At 38.7% G+C, this 20,989-nt stretch overlaps 1 protein-coding gene across 4 annotated transcripts; it reads right to left on the bottom strand.

Moving 5' to 3' along the window:
- Positions 1 to 1,241: 1,241 nt before the first annotated feature.
- On the bottom strand, positions 1,242 to 20,934 carry gigyf1b (GRB10 interacting GYF protein 1b). 4 transcript variants are annotated; one of them, XM_022667233.2, is made up of 27 exons: positions 20,603 to 20,934; positions 17,975 to 18,045; positions 17,437 to 17,860; positions 16,803 to 16,869; positions 16,295 to 16,424; positions 15,542 to 15,637; positions 15,078 to 15,192; positions 14,717 to 14,819; positions 14,409 to 14,596; positions 13,959 to 14,176; positions 13,727 to 13,832; positions 13,293 to 13,445; positions 12,836 to 12,978; positions 12,307 to 12,538; positions 11,835 to 12,001; positions 10,839 to 10,936; positions 10,629 to 10,723; positions 10,459 to 10,532; positions 10,176 to 10,310; positions 9,651 to 9,854; positions 8,821 to 8,996; positions 8,063 to 8,220; positions 7,669 to 7,832; positions 7,318 to 7,362; positions 7,040 to 7,151; positions 2,962 to 5,759; positions 1,242 to 2,592 (listed from the first exon to the last, which is right to left on the bottom strand). In XM_022667233.2, exons 4-26 carry the CDS (start codon positions 16,835 to 16,837, stop codon positions 5,692 to 5,694), a joined length of 3,015 nt encoding a protein of 1,004 aa, XP_022522954.2. In that variant the 5' UTR covers positions 16,838 to 16,869; positions 17,437 to 17,860; positions 17,975 to 18,045; positions 20,603 to 20,934; the 3' UTR covers positions 1,242 to 2,592; positions 2,962 to 5,691. The 4 variants fall into 4 exon arrangements, with proteins under 4 accessions (XP_022522954.2, XP_007236113.3, XP_049324975.1 ...); XM_007236051.4 differs by lacking the exon at positions 17,975 to 18,045; XM_049469018.1 differs by lacking the exon at positions 17,975 to 18,045 and having other exon boundaries at positions 9,651 to 9,851.
- Between the last annotated feature and the right edge of the window lie 55 nt (positions 20,935 to 20,989).

Raw genomic sequence — 20,989 nt, 5'->3', positions numbered from 1 at the left:
ACATTCAACTAAACGCCCATACGCCTGCTCTTACTATTTTATAGAGGATAAACCAACACCAGAACCAGAACATCCTAACCCAGAGAAACGGTTTTCCGGTTCTGAAGCTCCTGTAAAGCGGGTGAGCTGTGAGGTTTACCTGCTAGACCCTGTGCCCCTGCCCACATAGATTAGCTTTAAAGCTAACTAACATATCCTCCTACAAACTCCCAGCACCAATTCATGCGCTTCACCAGAGCTTTAAAACAGAGTTTATTTTCACAGAATGGTAATAGCAGACGTGTTGACGTTTGGGTGAATGCCTTAAATGTAGCTCCTTCAACCACAGATGCAGCTCCTCTTCTCAGTAGTTATAAGTTAGCTAGCTAGGTAAGTGAGCTAGCTCTGCACGTCTTTGTGTGCTGTGTGTGAAAACAGGTTCTTTATAATGTAAATCATGTTAAATAAGTAGTTGAAATGCTGGATTAGCATAGTTAGCTCCTTTATGATCAGTGATGACAGCAGTAGCTACTTCTGTCTACATTTACTTTAAATATGATCCAACCACAAATCATTTAACATGAACTGACTGGATATTCTACTACAAATTCGAAAGAAACAAACTCTTGAAAGCAGACGTGGCAGAATGAGAAATTAGGTTTACTATTTGGGTGGTGGATCATTTTCAGCACTTGCATGGTGACACTAGCTAGCATGGTGGTAGTGTGTGTTGTGCCGGTATGAGTGGATCAGATACAGCAGTGCTGCTGGAGTTTTTTTTAACACCTCAGTGACACTGCTGAACTGAAAATAGTCTACCAACCAAAAATACCCTGCCAATAGTGTACTGACTGAACCACTGATGAAGGACTAGTTATGACCAACATCATAACTAGTAGCAGCTAGGTCAGTGTCTCCAATAAAACAGACTGTTGTTTCTGAAATCTTTTGAGCTTTCTTATGCTTCAGTGAAAGGCCATATTGGTGTAGCTTTATTTTACCATGCGAAAGAGCAATTGTGCATTAGACTTTTCTGCAAATTTTTTAATGTTTTTGTTTATAAGTAGCTGTCATATCTGGATTTGGAATGCAGACACAGGAGACGCCTATAAAGAATTTTGGGAATCGTATGTAATTGGAGCACCCAAGACACAATAATGCCATGTGTAAATAGGGCCTCAGGGCTAAACTCTCACATATGGCTATGTGTGTATGTGTTGTAAAAACTACAAAAAAGTAAGCAAAAAAAAAAAAAACAGCTCAACATTTAAAAACTTTATTATCAGTTTAACATAGTTTCATCTGTTCAAAGAAAATTGACAAAATAAAAATACAACTATTCCCCTATTCATTGCTGGGTTACCTTCCCTCCAGCAGACTTATTTTCACTAGTCCACTCATCAGCTGGCTCTTAAAGAGGGAGGTCTACTCTGTCTTTATTATTAGAACGGTAAAATTACTCTTGCAAACTTGGTATTATTACAGTCCATAAGTTGGAAAACTGCTGCCGTTTTCACTTAAATGCTAAACAGAGGAACAGTAAACAGAGTATTGTTTAAATGCATGTCTTCCAGCTCCAGAATTGGCTATACACATTACTGAGTGGTGCACAAATGCTGGAGGTTGGTACACAGAACAAAACCTGGATGGGTTGTTTTGTTTATCTAACAAGTATGTGTTAGTGGGTACAGCTTAAACTGTCCCCTGTAGTTTTACTCTGTACAGTTAAGGCATGAAAAACAAACCGAAAGAAAAAAAGAAAGAAAGAAAAACAAGACTGAGGTTAATCAAACTAAAGAACACCATTAATTTACAATATTTACACGGCATCCAGGGCCACCATACTCCATACACTTGTGCATATGCAGCTTCTCCAAAAACACACACACTAGGAAAGGGTTGAAAAACAGTGGTCTAAATGTATTGATTCTCAAAACCAGTCTTCAGGAACTCCTGAGGTGGTCCACACTTCTTTCCTGTCTCTGAAAGTCTCTAATGACTGATTAAAGAACCACTGGTCTAACGAACAAGAGAGGAAAAGAAATGTGGTGAGAGAATAAAGGGAAGAAGACAGTGTGATAAAGTACAGATACACTAAAAAGACAAAAGTATTGATACCTACATGATCAATACAGCTCCCCTTCTACATCAACTGGGATTAATAGGGCGCTGGAGTGTTGGAGAGTTTTTATACACTATGCTCCTTAGGACTCCGGCAACTCGGCTCTGTAAATTTACTACATTTTAAATTCCTGTGGTTCCTAAACGCTTTCACTCTTCAATACTACCACTCAGTTTTGACAGTCACTCAGAACATTATTTTTTAATGTTAGGTGCTGGATTTTAAACATCTGAGGGGAAGAAGGAAGTACTTACATTCCATGATTAAGAGGTCCTAATACTTTTGTCCATATAGTAGGTAGAGAGAGCGCAAGACAGAGAGAGAGCGAGAAAAAAAGAGAGAGGAAAAAAAAGAGAGAGAGAGAGTGAGTGTGTGTGTGTATATATATAAGAGAGAGTTCCAGTCAAGGCTGTAGCTCAGGCCAGGTGGAGAATGATGTAGGTTTTGGGCCTGCAGCTAAATCCTGGCATTTGGTCACGCCCACAAAAGAGCTGTTGGAGGAAAAAAAAAAAGCTGCATCAGTGTCACCAGACATGAATGATCCAACATGTCAGTGTTGAAACCCCACTGAGTATATGCAATATTGAAGTGAAATAAATCATATTAGGGAGATGTCACAAAATGATAACAGTGAATTTAATTATTTATTTTTTTTATCTGATCAATAACATTTAAATGCCATTTGTATTACATTACATATTTTACATTAAAAAATAGTTAACAGAATAAAGAACTGCAATGTATTGTGTGTAGGTTATTAGTTCAATAAAACAATGTTTTGATAAAGTATCTATTTAATGCATGATTGCATAAGTGTATGATTCACTTGAACAAGAGATGAAAATAAATTGGTCTCTTACCTGCCCTTTCTGCTCAGTTCCTGCAGGGTTTATGATCCACATCGACTGCATCACGACTGTAAATCACGTCACCGTGGGAATCTTTGTCCTCAGTGAAGAACACAGCTGGCGACAGCAGTCTCTGGGATTTAGTCCACGAGAACAAGTGTGGAATGGTTAAAGGTCCTTAATCGAATCTTTCACCCGAATCCAAAATGCAGTTTGCTCTGGGTTTCCGGACAAACTCGATGACCAGTTCTTCCAAACACTAAAACTCTGAAATGCAATTTCAAAATAATTGTCTAGTATAAAGGGTTTTTTGTCAAACATTCAACCAACCATTGCCTGGAATGGTGTAGGACTTTCCTTCATTTGACAAAGAGTACTCAAGTCCAGCTCCAACCACAAGTGGAGCTTTCAGGAGGGCGCGATACGGCCTACGGCCTCACTGTGACCTCCTGAGGAGCAGTCAGCTTAATCCGCTGTTAGTCCCCCCCCCACCCCTCCCCTCAGTTCTCTCACTGGGTCTTCTTAGTCATGCGCTGTAAAATCTTCCTAAATGTTTCATTTTGCAAAAATATAATCCACAAGTGAGATCGAAGAGAAAAATACTATTAAAGCATGAATTGTTTCTTCAAGATCAAGTACCAATAATCTCCTTGGCCCCCATCTTTAGAAGCCTTTCTCTGTTTTTTTCTGGTGTGAACAACTGGGGTGAACCAAAAAAAAAAAAAAACTAATCAAATTGAACTAATGTGAGAAATTGTACAAAAGAAAAAAGAAACCAATCCTTCATTTCTTTTTCACAAAATGGGGGCATTAACATAAAAAAGTAACAAAATCACATAAAACAGTTAGGAAGGTAAAAAGAATTCAACAATTCCTAACTTCTTTAAGAAAACAAAAACAATAAAATAAATCACAATTATAGTAATGCTACACCACGCAGGTCCTTGGCTCCAATTGGCCAGGCTGTTGACCCTCCACAAGTTTTAGATGAGACTAAAGCACTCTGCTGCTCCTACCGCTGGAGAAATTTCTGGAAACAGCAGCAGGATGTGCCACTCCACATTTTGCTCTTCTGATTGAAGAGCATTTTTACACACTAGCAATTTCAGCACCTCGCAAGACAAAGTCGAGCGCTGCCTTGTTTTTTGATGCTTCGTTATACATTTTGCTTTGTTTAGGAATACATTCATTTGTAATATACTTCCCAAAGAGGCAAAACTATGGAAACAACTTAATAAAAACATAGTTAAAAACAAACAAAAAAAAATACAATAAGGTAGCAGCCTCAAAAGTGCTCCAAATCATACGAGTTGAAATACTTTGTTTGCAACAACGATATAAAAATAACATTTTTAACAGCAATGAAAAAATGAAAGCAACACGAGTCACTCGTGCACACACTCACACAGATCACAGCATTATGGGGACTGACTGAACACCAGCCATACACACTGTCTCAAACAAACTCTCTCGCGCACACACACACACAGCACAAAAGGCAATAAGTCCACATCCCGTCCTTGGGACCGAGAATGCGCCGAGTTGAGGGTGAGAAAACAAGGGTAATAATGCAGTTACACAGTTTTATGGTGTTCATAAAACATTTAGGCTACACTATCCCACATGCTCCCACGGGCCCACTGAAAAAATAGAGGCAAATACAGCACCACAGACTGACTAAGCGAAGCGCTGCCCTCCAGCAGGCCGAGTGTGGAACTGCGACTGTGTACAATTCGAACACTTGGCTTGGTAATGCTGGTACACAAATGTTTTACTGTCCAATCTGTCTCTTTAAGAACCTATTTACAAGTGAGATATTACAATCTCCCTCACTCATACACACGGGCGCATGCCTGCACACACACTTTAGTTCTTTTTTTTTTGTTTGTTTTTTTTACATGTTTGATGAAGTACAAAATTTTCATTGAACAAAATAAAAACATGGCATTTCTTTTACACATGTCAGTAATAAACTTTGTGCAGACTTTTCTTCACATTACACACACACACACACACACACACTCACACTCTGACACTCAGTTACAATCATGCTTACAAAAAAATAAAATAAAAAACTCTATAACCTAATCTAAACTTTTTTTTTTGCATTTTTTTTTGTTTTTCATTTAAACAAGTGCAAATCTTCAAGTTTTTAAATTCAGATTTTTATAGCTTTACCTTTCATTAGAAAAAAAAACAAAACAAAAAAAAATACAACAGTGTTTATCTTTCAAGAGAGGATTCACCCCCCCTTAAGTGGGGAAAAAAATCCCACCATATGCTCCATTCCGAACCTTCCAGACGAATTCATGAGCACTCGTTTGTTTGTTTACAAATATTCTACACATAATATATGCAACAATATATTCACATGTTTTGCATTGTTATAAAAAACAACTCCATTTCAAATATTGAAACTGGTAATAAAGTGCAATAGCTTAGTTAAGGTGCTTACTGAAAGAGGTGTAAATACAGACACACAAACACACACACAGACACACTTTCCCTCTACTCCTCTATCTATGCCTCTCCCCCTCCTGTGGGTGTCGGAGCAGGAGATTTTGAAAGGCAGAGAAAAGAATGAGGGAGACAGTGAGAGAGAGAGAGAGAGAGAGAGAGAGAGAAGTGAGAGTTAGACGTGTGTAGCTCGCCTCTCTCTCTCACTGAACAGTGCACATTCATCTGCTAGTTTGCTCCAGGTTAAGGCCTCAGGTAGACTCAAGTAGTTTTGTTTCAGCTGGATCAGTAATCCTCCACTGTCTCCAGCTCACCCAGCATCATTCGTTCTCCGGAGCCCAGGAACGAATAGCCTGTGCAGGAACAAGAATACAGATAAAATGTTACTTCATGCAAGCGTGCATTTCTTCTATTAGGAATGCACTAAACTGAGTTTTGCTAGCCACACAAGGACTAACTTTTAAAAATTCATTCTAAAGCACCAACATCCAAGAGCAAATCAAATGCTGCGTATTAGTCACAGCTCTTTTCTTCCATTCATCTGCTTTAACTGTGTCAAGCCAGACTTTTGTGATATTACTGCAGCACTGCCGAGACTGGCTGTTAGCGTTAGCATTGTGTCAAATGCACTACAACCTTACCAAGCCTGACTGATGTGGTGGTTGGCATTGTAGATTATCAGTGAAAAAGCCAATGGTGCCCAAGGATCAGTGATGTGAACCACAAAATACCATCCAACACATCCCACAGAACTCCTTCAGAGGTCTTGAGGAGTCCATGCCTTTAAAGGTAAGATCTGTTGCAGCGGCACAAGGAAGACCCACTTTTAAAGGATGTGGACATCTTAGTATAAAATAGGGGTGGGGAATCTAGGCACCTTACGATTTAATTTAATTACAATTCAGAGATCTGCGATGCAAATATAAAATGATTGATGCATCTTTTCCTTTAGCAGAAGAAAACAAACAAGGTGATTATAAATGCTATGGCTGGCCAGTGTAATGTATATATGAAGGTGATCTTAATGTTGTTGCTGATCTGGGTTTAATCTGGATAGTTATATATGAAAGTATTAAGCCAAATATACAACAGAACTTTTAACTGTATTATAATAACTTAATTATGTTTTTTTTTCTAATAAATTATTGTAATGTCCTGCGTTACTGAGTGGTAGCTTGCTGGATTAGCGTTCGTGCTAACCGGACATAAATCAGCGTTGATAATCAGCATGAGCAGTGGCAAACACTCTCACACAGACAACCTTGGGAGAACATGAAGGAAATGTGCAAAATCAACAAGATCAAACTATTTGTGTACTTTAGAATATGGAATCGTACAAGTGTACTAGAAGGTCAAAATACCAGCCCAATACACAAAATGCTTAGCTGTTGGCAGGTCTAAATCATTTTTTAGAAGCATTCAATACAACAAGCAGTATTGTTGATTTTCCCCTCTAGACTATTCTGACAATCTGTATTATTTCACATGTATAAGCCTTTTCTTATTACTAAACAGAACAATCTCTTGGGGGATGTGTTTAATTAAGTATATCACAGAGAATGTGGGGATCAGAGTGGAGCATTTTTACTTGGCAGGAATGTGTGTGTGTGTGTGTGTGTACTGTTCTGCTCACCGAGAATGCTGGGATCAGAGTGAAGCATCATGCTGGGCTTCTTCTTCATCTTCCCCCCCTGACTGTCATACATGCTGCTACTTTTATTCACATGTGCTGCCTGGAACATGGACTGGAAGTAAACAAAAACATTAATTTAAATAAAGAAAAACAATGTTGCCTTTAAAATCTAGGACACGTTTCAAAAGCATCAGGTTTAATCGCTAAACAGTTTTTAACACTGAATATGACTAGGAATCAAGTGAACATATTTACAGAGAGAAAGAGATCGAACTTACCTGTAATGGGAAGTTCATATTCAGCCCAGCAACCTCCTTAGACAACTACAGAGACAAGATAAACAGGGAATCATACATACATACATTCCTAGTCTAATAAACTGATTAAACATGTGGTTGAAAAATCTCAGATCCATACGTTGTTCTCAATACTATATTTCTGCTTAAAATATTATTATTATTATTATTATTATTATTATTAATAATACATCTCCCAGTCCAAAAAGAATCTCAACTCAAACATTTAAAACTCAGTTCAATCACTGCCTTGGGGTCCATGTTTAAGGACATAATACATTTATTACTTTTAGTAAACACACACTAGGCAGGTTAAGTAAACATGACCCTCACCTGCTGCTGCTGTCTCTGGTGGTTAGCTTTCTGCTTGGCACGGCGCTCCAAGAACTGCTTGGCGAACTCTTTGGCTTCAACGGTGTCACCCAGATATGAGCGGATGAAGTCATGAACCTCATAAGGCGACTCCACCTCCTTCAGGAATGTCACAATAGTGGCCACTGAAGAAAAAAATGTGAAAAATACACCTGTTTATTTCATTTTAGAAACAAAGTTTTAAGTAAATTCGCTGGCATTTCTTTTAAACTTGAAATCAGTACCAGCCCATTGCTTTATGCTATTGTGATTTAAGGCAATGGGTCTTCAGCTATTTGTATAAATACAATGAAATGTGAAATGATAATGCCAAAAAAAAAAAAATCCTTAAAGGGGTGGGGTGAGAGTGCATTACCATCCGGAGAGGAGGAGTTGTTGGCGGAGGCGTTGAGAGCGTGTAGCATTTGTTCACACCATGTGGTAAAGCCATCCTGAGGCTTCATTCCCTGCAACAGCTTCAGCAGCCGATCCTCATCCTCAGTACGCTTCCGGCGATTTAGCATGTACTGATCACTAGAGTGTTAGAGCATATAGAGATTATAAAAACCTTATTAAATATTAAATCATACCAAATAAACACTAAGCAGGACAACTTTCATCTTAAATTTATGTTCTGTGTACTAGATTTGACACAAGAAAATGTAATAAAATAAAAAGCAGTGTCCCTCTCATTTGGTTCTTAACGAGAGCCCAAAACAATAGTAGGATATATTCTGCTCTACATTCAATTTAAGGCACAGACCCTACGCCACAACCAACACATCTCTCTAGCAATACAAGTACGCGACAAAGACAGCCGCAGAGGCGATTGGTCCACTGGGCTTCGTGTTCCCTGCCCACACATTCCCACTTCGCAGTTTAAACTGTTGACCAACACACAGCCGCAGACACGTCAGACACAGCAAGCAGAAGTCTAAACGTCCTTCATTGCCTAGTGTGCTCTCACAGGGTAGGCTACAGGGAGGCCTCATGCAGAAGTATAAATTAGCCTAAAGTGTGCAAGTGTTTCTTAGCAAATGTATATATATGCACAAAATGAATAACTCAAACAACGGTACTTAAACATATTCACTATAATTAAGATGCCTGATGGATGTGTGCTTGTGTGTGTACCTGAGGGAGGGGCTGCTGAGGCTGGTCTTCAAGCCCATGTTTCGGTGATTGCTCTGGTTCTTCACAGCCTCGTCCCACATGCTCATACCACCCACACTGGAACTGCCGACCTTTCCCTCCAAACCTGATCCCGTCCACATGCCCACAGAGCTATCACCCCACTGACTCATTGCCAGCTACACAAAGACACATTTCATTTAATATTTATGATCATTTACTCATACAGGCTTGAATTCCCCTTTAAAACATTACTTTGGGAGAAAAAAAAATCTAACTATAAATACGAGAGATTTGAGAATATCTGATTATAAGAGCCTTTCACACCAAGACATCTATGAATATATAGACTATACCAACATATGCATATGTAAGAAAAATGGCAGGTTTGGTAAAAAATAATTTTTGCTGCAGAAGATTCGGCACAGTTCCTATGGAATTTAGCAGGTGACTAATTTATAAACAGAAGATTATACATCAGCAGGAAACAGCTCTGAATAACAGCTCTGAATAAAACATCTGAATTGGGTGCATTTTGATCAGGGGATAAGCTTAAAAAACGGATTTTGGGATGAGTTTACTTTCTAATAAGGCTTCAATTTATATTGACTTACATATAATTGAACAGATCATATTTTAAAATTGACAAAAAAAAAGGGTCAACAAGGGCCTACAAGATATCCAAAGGGTCCACTTATACATCAATACCACTGCTGCATCTAATTAATTCCTTCTATGTAAAGATTTAAAGTTAGATCCTATTTATGCATAATTATTTATTCTCAGTCTGAAACAAACACAATTGTTAATGAATACAGCTGTCTGTGTTTTACCCTCTGCTGTTGTTGGGCTCTCTGCTGCTGCTGTTTGTGCAGTCTCTCAGCCTCAAGCTCCAGCAGACCTAAGTTCTTCCCCTGGGCTTTGCCGAGAGAAAGAGGTCCGGACTGGGATGAACTCCAGCTGGAGCCTCCCTGTGCAGACTGCTGCTGGCTCTGCTGGAGCAGCTTCATAATGAGCTCCTGCTGCTGACGACACTGCTGTAGAACACACACACACACACACACACACACACGATCTCAGCGGGTTTTAATTTTACTTAATGAACAGTGTGGCATCTTGTATTTTCTTGTTGGAACAGCTGTCATTTGTTGGGGGGGGGGGGTGTTCTTCCTACAAGCCAACAAACAGGATAACACCAGAGAACTAGCTGCTAAACATCACTACAGAACATCCAGGAATCTAAGCAACTAAAACAATGCTTGCAATTTCACAAATCTGTGATGGGAAATAACAGAAAAAGATGGAAATTATGGGCAATTTGCCTTTCCAGTGAAGTTCAGGTAAGCTCTCTGCCTCACCTGTTTTCTCCTGTATAGCTCCTCCTCCTCCCTCCTCTTCTGCTCTTCCTGCTGCCTCCTCTTTTCCTCTCGACGCTTCCTCTCCTCTTCTTCTCTCTTCGCCCTGAGTTCAGCTTCACGCCTCTCCTGCTGGAGCTGATGTGCACAGAGACAAAAGTCTGATTAAGCATTTTAAAGTAAATAAAACTCATTATATTTAAATAAAACATTATATTAAACACTAATAACAAGGGTAAAGTAGCATACTGTATGAATAGAGGCGAAAAAAAAAATAAAAACTTACTTTCTGCAGCTGCTCAATAGTTGGACCCTGAGGTGAGTTACTCATGGTTAAGTCCCACAGACCAGAATCGCTGCCTGAAGAGACAGAAAAGCAGACAGTGCAGAGGTAAGAAACTGAAACAGAAGCCTTTGTGGTAGTAAATGCTGGCTAGGAGGGTAGAAATAGTTTACCTGGTGGCTGTGTGGATGAGGTATGCATGTCCCACATGGGCCCTGCTTCTGGCACTGACACGGACCGGTTCATCGGAGGCATCATCCCAGACTCCCTAAAGAGTACAGAGTACATTACATTACAACTGACTAAAGGCCCAGGCACACAAATTGTAAAAGCTATAGCAAAGTACAAACAAACAAAATGTGTTTATGTACTGAAAAAGTTACCGGTTATGGTGTTGGAATCTTGAATGAAGCTGCTGGTATAGAGCAGCTGTGGCTGCCTGCTCTAACTGCTTCTTCAGGAACTCCTGGTCCATGTTGCCCTAAAAGAGCAACAGCACATCTTAACGCTTGCCACCAAACACCAAGTAGACAAAATGCAACTGAAGAGCACTTGTCTGGCTTTATATTCACAAATAACCATGTGCCATTTCATACTGTACACAATACATCATGACACAGTCATACAGTGAAAAATATTCATATCGTGAAAACAGAAGTTTACAGTTTATATGCATGCATTAAATATTCTTTACTTCAGTATTGTGGTAGACTTTTTGTTGCTATATTCCCTTGTTAAATTTTATACAAAATCAGACTTTTGGTAAGTTATTGTTAAAAAAAAAAAAAGATGAATTATTTGAATATACAGCCTCTTTACACACACACACACACACACACATATATATATATATATTATGGGTGTCAACGTTAAAGCGTTAACGCAAGCTGTTAATTTGCAATCAGTAACGCGTTACTATTTTTTTAACGCAAGTTAATTAAGGCACCAAGTTTGACTCCTACTTCCGCCGTAATCTGCCCCGCCCCTGCCCAACGCACAGATCTGTTTTCTGGCTGAACGGCTGAGCGGTGCGCTCATACGGTGTCCAGCATATAAATATATAATGATTTCAGATAACCAAGAATATTATCACATAAATACACTAAAATATTGTGACATTATTACAGGGCCAAATCGCCAAAACCTACTGTGTTTGCGGAAAGCATGAGATGTTTAGTTATTTTGTAAAACATAACATTAAAAGCAGTTCGTTAAATTTTGTGCAAAATTGGGAAAAAAAAAAAAAAAAAAAAAAAAAAAAAAAAAGAATTTAACACCAAGCAGGGCTTAGATGTTTGATTAAACTTATTTACAAGGGGATGGGGTTGTTGCATAAGTTTATAAAATAAAAATAATTAAAAATGCCCTATTTCTCCTACCAGCAGGGGAGGGGGCGAAGGTCCTGGAGAGAAAGGCACACGTCCCCACATCTTAATAACGTCTCCCAGAGGCTGAAATCCCTCATCACAGCCCCTTTTCACCAGTAGGGTCATAGTGAAATAGCCTGCCTGGAACCACTCACACATCTCCACTGGACTAAATGGACCTGGGGAAAAAGAAACAGGAAACATTAGATTTAGATGATGCAATACAGGATGATGTTCTCACAATACTGAAACAGACACAAAGAAAACTCTGTATGACAGCTCTGACCTTTTGAATCTCACTTAACAATAGTATTTGTGTAAATTTGAGAGTGCACAGTCCTTACGTGGTTTAAAGTCTGGGCTAAACAGCAGATCTACTGTCTCAGGTTTAAGAAGACAAACTTGATTATTCACACAAATATTAAGTGTGTTATTTCAGTAAGGAACAAACTATAAAAGTATTTGTGCCAACATGTATGCTTACCTTGGATCTCTCCTTGAGGGTCTTTGTAGAACCACTTCATTGCTGACTCATGAGTCAGCGCCAAGGCGCTGGAGGAGTGAGAGAAAGGATGTGTGGTGGGGTGCGGGTGTGTGTGCGCAGCAGAATGCGTGTGGTTGTGAGCGGCAGCACTGTGGCTTTCTTGAAGTGCTTGTGTGAAACACTCCTCTTCCAGAGAAGTATCCTGAAGAGAAGCGACCATCTTCTCTGCTTCCTATCAAAAATAAAAAAATACAAGAAAGGTAAATTCCCAGGAGACATCGAGACATCTCTACCAAGCACATAAGATTTTTTTTTTAAAGCAATTAGCTGTACACTGTAGAGAGGGTTTTCCTGGTATCGCCCACATTACTGCAAGTGTGGCAGTAGGTTTTCATTACAACAAAGCAGCACACACGATCAGTGCGATGAGCACAGATATAAACTGATTAACCAAATGGAATTAGGTGTGCTTGAGTTTGTTTGCGAAGAAATTCCGCAAACACCACTAGTTCTGTGCAAATCCACTGACCTGCTGAAGGTGCTTCATGCCATCCTCCTCCTCTGCATCTCCTCCTGGTGTTGGATGCTCCGAAACAGCAGTGGGGGGAGAGGAAGCCACAGAAACTGAGGAATTCTTACTGGGTTGGGTGCTGCCCCCTACTGGAGCTGGAACTAAAAAACACACAATCATCTTTTTAACTTGGTAAACGCTCTGGATTATTAAGGAGAAAAAAAAAATCTGTAAAGTTTCGTAAGGATTGCAGTACAGATTTTGTTATGTAATATAATTATCTATTTAGATAGTGTGCTATGTATCCAAAGTTAGACTGAGAGTTACTAACTAAACACAATTTAAACTAAGAGTGTGATGACTTATAATATGCAGGTCCAGGACACTGATATGTCTAAATAAGCTTGCAACAATGTCCCTTAGTCAGCCTTAAACTCCACAAACTTTGCAACACAAGCCCGCACTAGACACATACCTTCACTAGGCTGAAGGCTGGGCTTTAAGGGGAGTGTAACAGAAGGCAAGGGGGTCTCCTGCTCGAAGAGGTGAGTGGGAGCAGGAACAGAGGCAGCAGGAGAAGAAGCCTTAACATCTCCCTCCAACACTCCACAATTTTCAGCATCCTCTGCTGAAAAGAAACAGAAAAGCAGGAAAGGGAAGATCATATACAACATACAAAAAGTCTGTGTGCATAATCTGTCTATATAAATTTAACCCGCTAGATCAGTTGGTGACTGATGGGTTTTCCCAGTTCTTAGAGGGAGGATTTCACCCTTTCCTCTTGTAACTCTGTTTTAAGGGGAAGGGGTCACACTCAAAAATAAGGGGTAGAGATTCAAAAGAGAAATGGGAATGGATCTAAGTAAAGCATTACACTTCAAACTGACAGGTACAAAAGCTTCATCTCACCTTTTTCAGAAGTGCTGTCCTTTCTCTCTTGTCCAGCCTCTTCTTCCTCCTCTAGAGCCTCAAACTCCAGCTCTTGGTCCTCTGGGATCACATCTCTTGATGTCTTCTAAAAGACCAGACCGACACACACACTTACTCTGTGTTTTACAACAACTTTACAGCCTTTGCAAAAAAACATTTACCTGTATGTCTCCTTGCATATGCTCACATGTATCTAAGAGGAGAGACCCACCTTAACACACATAAAAGCCCCTGTGGAGTCAAAGGTGCCCATCTCTCCCTCTTCTTCATCAGTACACCACTCTGGCAGCCCGTCTCTGTCGTCTTCTCCTCCCTCGCTTCCACTCCTCCGCCGGCTGACATCTCCATCCCGGAAGTCAAAGTCAAACTTTCTTCTCCGGCCTTCTCCAATTACGTGGTCTCTCCACCCAGCAGAGCGAGGGCCCCCATCTTTAAAGAGTACATTATATTTTAAATAAAAATATGATCAAAGAAGAGAAATTAAAACTGTAAACAGCCTAATGGACCCTAGGTGCGATTAATCAAACAAAAACACACAAAAAACGGTAAAACATTTTAACACAAAAGTGAAGAATGCTAAACAACTGCATGTTATACAGCATGACAAAATAAGTATACAATATATCATAATATGATATAAAATAAGAGAAGGTGTGTATACCATCGCGACGGGAGCCTGCTATCCTCCAGCTTCCGCCCAGCTCTCCCCCGTCCTCTTCTTGCTCTTCACGGAGTGTTCGCCAGTTATCGCTGTCAGAACGAGTGTAATCCTTCCTGCTGGTCCCTGCGTCCTCAAACCCTCCCCGTCCTGCCTCGCGTCGTATGGGCTTTTCAAATCGCCGCTCACCTCTAAAACACATCACACCACATCAAGTAGTACAACCCTAAAAATGTAATAAATCAATAATAAACAATTCAATGTAACTGTAGAACACAGCTCAATAGATTATTAAAAAAAAAAAAGCAAACCTGTCGTCCCAGCTTTGACTACGGTGCACCTCTCGGCCACGGCCAAAACCAAGCTCCTCTTCTACACCTCTTTGGTAGAATCCTCCTTCACCTCTTCCTCTCCCTGCAGGAACAAACATAAAAACATATCTATTTTTACAGATATTTTACACAAATCTTTAACAGACTGGCAAAATGTTGGTTTGTTAGGTTATGTGAATGCATTGGTTTGTCCAAATCCTAACAGATGCAGTAAAGACAGTAAGGTAAGTCGTTTGTTAGATGCAATGCATAATGCAGAAAACATTTTAAACTCCTAAATACTACACTGTATAGTTGTAATTCATACACTGTGATGTTGTGAGTGCATCTACTGACTCACCTCGTCCTCCTCGGGTGCTCCCTCGACCTCGGGACACACCTGCCGGAGGAGCCCCGCCTCCTTTACCCATTAGCCTCAGCACAACCACACTGTTAACAGACATTGAGAAGTTCCTCTGTGGACAGAAAAAAAATAGAATCATGAATGGACTGGGTTGGCCCAATTACTGTACGGACTATCGCCTCTGTCTTCTCTCCTTCATGGGCTGAGGATATTTTAGTAAACATATTTACTGTTGATAAAAGTTACCAGCTCCAACTATAACAATCAGGCCAGGTGTCATTTGCAGGACGCTAAGGAATCAAATACAGTGGCACAGAAACTTCATTGGTATTTAACTAATTGCACAGCAATATATAAGATATAAAAGATAATATAATATAAGAGCGGCGTAGACCACTTGCACAGGCTACAGTCAGCAGGAAAATGTAATGCCTCTAAGTGGGATGCTGTAATGAACTTACCTGCTCCTCTTCAGTCAGTGGCACTAAGGCCAGGGGCTGCTGAGGCTCTTCCTGCAGGATAGCAGCAAACTCCTTATCCTGCATATCCTCTGGGACCTAAACACACAAATAATGTGATTTTTTTTTATTATTTATACACAGCTCTGGAAAAAATAAGAGACCACCAAAAAATAAGTTTCTTTGATTTTACCCAATTAAAAAACTCTGGAATAAAATGTTTGCACCAGGACGTCATAAAGTTCTCCAAAAGCAGTGTGTAACACACTAAATATTGATTTCTGGTCTCTTAAAACTTCATAATATAACCTTGTTTTCTTTGCATTATTCAAGGTCTGAAAGCTCTGCATCTTTTTTGTTATTTCAGCCATTTCTCATTTTTTGCAAATAAATGCTCAAAATGACAATACTTTTGTTTGGAAGAAATGTTGTTCGTAGTTTATAGAATGTTCATTTTACTCAAACATATACCTATAAATAACAATCAGAAAAACAAATTCAGAAACTGAAGTAGTCTCAATTTTTTGCAAAACAAATAATTACACCTATAGTATTTTGTATGTGGAAAATATAATATATTTATTATTACATTATTTATAAAGAAACTCTTGTCTTTTTTCTATTTTAACAGCCTAGGCAAATGTAATCAGGTTATTTGAAACACAAGTTTAAACTAACAGCCTTAACTGCAGTTTCTCTATAGAGAATAAATACATTATAGACCATGAATAAAGAACGCCAATGCCAGTCTCTCACCTTGTTATCTTTGATATAAAGTGCTAACATCTCCTCGCGGCCATAGCGGTACTCGGCCAGCTTGGACTTTGGCATTGCTGGAGAAGGAGGAGAGGATGTGATGCTCCCTCCTCTGGATAGTGCACGGAGCCTGTGCAAATACAAACAACACATTAGATCAGATTAACATAGTTATGTAGAACTCTGTTGTGGTTTTATTTTACATTTTTATCATGCACCACGCAATACTCTCCTTGATTTCATGCTTTACACACTAAAGAAAAATAAGGTTTACTATTTAATATAATTACCATCATCATCATTATTATAAACATAATGATGACACTAATTAACTTAACTGAGCAATTGGGAAACAATCCAATCAGTTTTTTGTAAATTGCCAAACCTCAGGAAACATCTGCTTCCTTGTTTAGACACTGGTCATGAGGAAGTAAGCACAAACAAAAAATCTACTAGAGGGAAAAAAGGAAATTACACATCTTAGAGAAAATATTGTTTACAAACATACCATTCTGGACCGAAGTTAAGCGTCTCAGCAGTCATATTCTCCTTGTCCTCTGGGCTCAAAAAAATCTCTGTTGACATAAAAACAAAAAATACAAATCTAGTGAGACTATGCCTCAACACCTCTTCCATTTGCAACATCTTACAAAGTACTGTGTACTGTGAAGCCCCACAGAGCATACAACATATGAAAAGCAGAAGTGGGTTCATCTGAAATACATATTAGTCTAGCTATACTATACTAGCCTACCACAAATGTTGGGACTCCAACATTACACAGTGTAAATGCACTTTACTTATTCTTCTTTCTGGGATAAAAAATTTTGTTCCTTTAAAACTGGAATACATTCTGACTGCCTGTTCTGTACTGTGCCTCTTTCAGGCTGAAAGATTTTTTATAACTTCAAGATGACTGAGGATGTCTAAACTGTAGGCTGTAGAACTGCATTTTGTAACATCACAAAAACAAGTTCAAAATGGGATGTAATTGGAGCTTAGCTTTCACTGACTTTTTTTTTTTTTTTACAATGTTTTGTAAATACTGATTTTCTATGATAAAAGTAATTAAAACTAAATAAACAACCTTGTGCAGTGACTTAAATTAATCATCTATATAGAGTACAAAAGATTTTTCATACCTTGTCCAAAGATTAGGACTGAACAGGAGCAAGCTGAAGAGTGGAGCAGGTGAAGTGGTGCTGTATCTGCAAGCTGAGGTGGGTTTGGTTACTTAGAGCTCTGTAAGTGTGGATTAACAGCTGCCAGAAACAAGGGAATTGCAGACAAATATGGAGGAATATGAATGTAAGCGCTCTGAAAAAGGGCACACCACCCAAACTGCTTCAGTACAGTTTTTTTTTTTTTAATAAGCAAAATAGACGTTGCAAGTACACTATGGCAGCATTAATATCAGTGTTTTCGGGGAGCTATGTTGTGTTTTATGTTCTACTATTGCTGGGTGCTCTTTTCTCTCTCTCTCCCACTGTCTCTCTCTCTCTCGTTTTCACTCCCCAATTCTTGTTTGCTCACAATTCTTTCCCAAACACCTGAAGCATTTGTCACCTGAAATAAAAACAGAAACAGGGGTTTAAACAAACAGTTAGCACTGGTGAAGATGAGGTAAAATTCTTTAATCACATTTTTATAGCATCCACTCTGCACAGGGGTGGGACTCACAGGGCATCTCACGATACGATAAGACCACAATCTATTGCCCATGATAATGACAATATCACGAAACTGTGATTCTGCAATACACAATAGATCACAATTAATTTCGATACTTCACGCCATCTGTGTAAGTGCAGACAATAACATACTCTTAAATTAGCAATGACAGAAATTGCTCTCTAAGTTTCACAGTAATTTAATATTCTTCACCACAGGTTTGCCTAATTAATTTGATTAGCTCCACCATGTGGAGTAATGAAGCAGGAACTTTAGTACGCCAAATTAGGGGCGAGTCTTATTGTTTAAAGCACCTATGCTTACGGATATGATTTTACTTTATTTTCTGTTACTGCAAAGAAATAACTATTTTTCTAAATTTGCATAACTAAATAGTAACAAACAAGATTATTTTAAGTGGTCTGGTGTGAAAAGCTCTAGTCTAGAGAAACCAGGGTCAAAGTTGTTCATTGTGGTGGAGATTAAAACCAGAGCTAGGTGTATCGTACGTGATATCGAAAACATTTTTTAATATTGTGAACGATATTATACCCTGAAATATCATTCCATATCACCCACACCTTTTTAACCAATTTTTACATCAGGGTTTTTTTTTACCAAAAGTATATGAACACTGTTCTGATTTCCCATTATATATCTAGATACATAGACAGACTATATCTGTCCAGTACAATTTACTTTAGTCCTGGATATACGGAGATTTTTGGAGTGCATTATTAGTCTCATTACATTATAGATTATTAAACAAATCTGCTAAAACATCTTGTATTTTTAATATCTCAGTTAGGGTGTGCCATATCATATTGTACACAATAATTCAATGCTATTTCTTTTTTGTTGCAGTAGTGTATTTTGGAAATATATATTTTTTTTATTTAGTGTTTGGCCATATCATGAAATATCATGATATTACTTTAGGGCCCGTCCCTAACAAGCGCCAAACTTAGGGCGAGTTTATAGGTTTTAGCTTCGGCTTTAATACAATGAGCCTTGGGGCAATTACTCTACTAGTGTGGTACATTAGAGAACGTGGTCTTTCAAACTCTGGTGCACACCAAACAAACAGGCTGAAACTACATTAGCAGGTTGGTCTTGGTTTCTAGTTAACTTCAAGCATTAAATAATTTTTAAAGAATCTTTAAAAATATATATTTATATTAAAAAAAAAAATACAAATTCTGCTATTTGTCGCATAAATAACACACATGACCACTTTGTGCAGACCTCTGCTCTGCTTCTCTTCATTTGTGTTGGAATGAAAGCAAAGCAACCCAGTACTGAAATGTATCTTTTTTTCTGCTTGTTTCAGATACACCAGAAGTGTAATACACCAGATGTTAACACATCTTGTGACACTATTTGGGCTGTCGCAAAGTATACAATATTGATTTATCTTACAATAACCACAATCATTTTTCTAAACTTAACATTACACATTAAGTAGTTAGGCAGGTGAGACCCTTAAAAAAATTCATAAGTCAGGAAGATCATTAAAATGTACATTTACCTTTATCTAAAGATTCTTAATATTTAAAAGTCCATTGCACTCTAAAAGACACTGTTTTATTGTATGTTTTATCATAATAGCATAAACAAATTTTAAACCAATAAAAAAAATATGACAGACCTAGACATTTTAACATATTAAAAAGAAAGGAACACTTTAAGAATTTGAATATACACTACACATTCTGCACACAGAACTTACACCAAATTTTCATCAAACCACAAAAAAACTTTTATAGTCCATAAAAATACAGTTCACCGAGCAAGAAGTACAGAAAAACGCCAATTTACATTATAATTAACGGTAAAGTTTACTTCAACCTTTACTATGAATACAACAGAAAAGCAGTGGATTAATCCTAAATAAAGACTATTGTAATTTTACACCAGATATATTTTACACAGGAATAGAGTTTTAGCAGTCTGTTACTACAAAAAGCGATATTATCTGCCGACATTAATTATTGGGCACGCATATTAGTCTTATTAAATTCCTGAAAACATGGGTTGTGTAATCCTGTGTCTAGCCACAGGTCTTCCACAAGTTTTAACTCCAAGATTTGGCTAATCATTTGTACGTGTTTCTACAATTATATAACATTTACAAACAAAAATAGATAAACTTTAGCTTCTTAACAGAGTTTTCAGGTCCACCTTAAAATTCCAGTAGTTGAATTGGAGCCCAAGTTTAGCTTCTAAACGCAACAGTGTTTCTGTTAAGGTGGACCAGAAACTCGAACAAGAAACCCTAAGCTTCAAGCTAAGCTAAAACTAACTGAATAACTACTAGCTCGCTAACCTAGCTAGCGTTAGCCAACAGCACTGCGATACATTACACTACTCTTAATATTGTAGCTTAAACTCCATCATAGAAAAACAGATGAAGCGGACAAGCGTCATGTAAATGAGAACGATAAAGACGACGTAAAAAGCGGGGTTCAACAATGGCGTTACTTCAGCATAAAAGCGTTCGCTCTCCAAAATTGACCTCGGGGACTGACTCCGGGCCTTCTGACTGAAACGCGTGTCGCGGGATTTTCAGAGAAAGTCGAAAGGCAGGAAAATACGCTCACAGTTTCACTCAAAAGTTACAAACACATACAATCTTACCTTTTATTAACTCCTGTTTTTCTTCTGTAATTCTCGCATAAAAATATTTGCCTGCTAGCTAGCTAGCATCAGCAGGCTAGCTAGCCAGCTCGCTAAATCTCCCCCAGCTCGAGCCTCCGCGCTTTAAGACTGCTCTCCGTGCGCGTGCACGAGTCTCGGGGTAAAGAACGAACGCGACTGGTAAGTCTCTGAGCTCTGCACGGGTCTTTTGCACGACCGACACTAAACTATCTGATTGTTAGTTTATCTGTTTGTTTTCCCAAATCGCTCTCCGTGACTTTCTCTCTCTTCGCTCCTCTTGTTGTTTGTGTTTTACAAAAATGGCTGTTCAACGTGAAGCACGTGACGGACTTTAGACCAATCAACGAGCACCTCAACTGGAGCCCT

This window comes from Astyanax mexicanus, chromosome 20, assembly GCF_023375975.1.
Source record: "Astyanax mexicanus isolate ESR-SI-001 chromosome 20, AstMex3_surface, whole genome shotgun sequence".
NCBI lineage: Eukaryota > Metazoa > Chordata > Actinopteri > Characiformes > Acestrorhamphidae > Astyanax > Astyanax mexicanus.
Note: the sequence above shows the minus strand (reverse complement) of the source record. Positions and strands in the feature narration are given on the sequence as shown.

Excerpts from the sequence above, each read along its gene's own strand:
- gigyf1b (XM_022667233.2), bottom strand. The coding sequence starts at position 16,837 with ATGACTGCTGAGACGCTTAACTTCGGTCCAGAATG. Across the intron at positions 14,597-14,716 it reads AGTCAAAGCTGGGACGACAG|AGGTGAGCGGCGATTTGAAA; the intron begins GTTTGCTTTTTT and ends GATGTGTTTTAG. Across the intron at positions 14,177-14,408 it reads AGCAGGCTCCCGTCGCGATG|ATGGGGGCCCTCGCTCTGCT; the intron begins GTATACACACCT and ends TACTCTTTAAAG.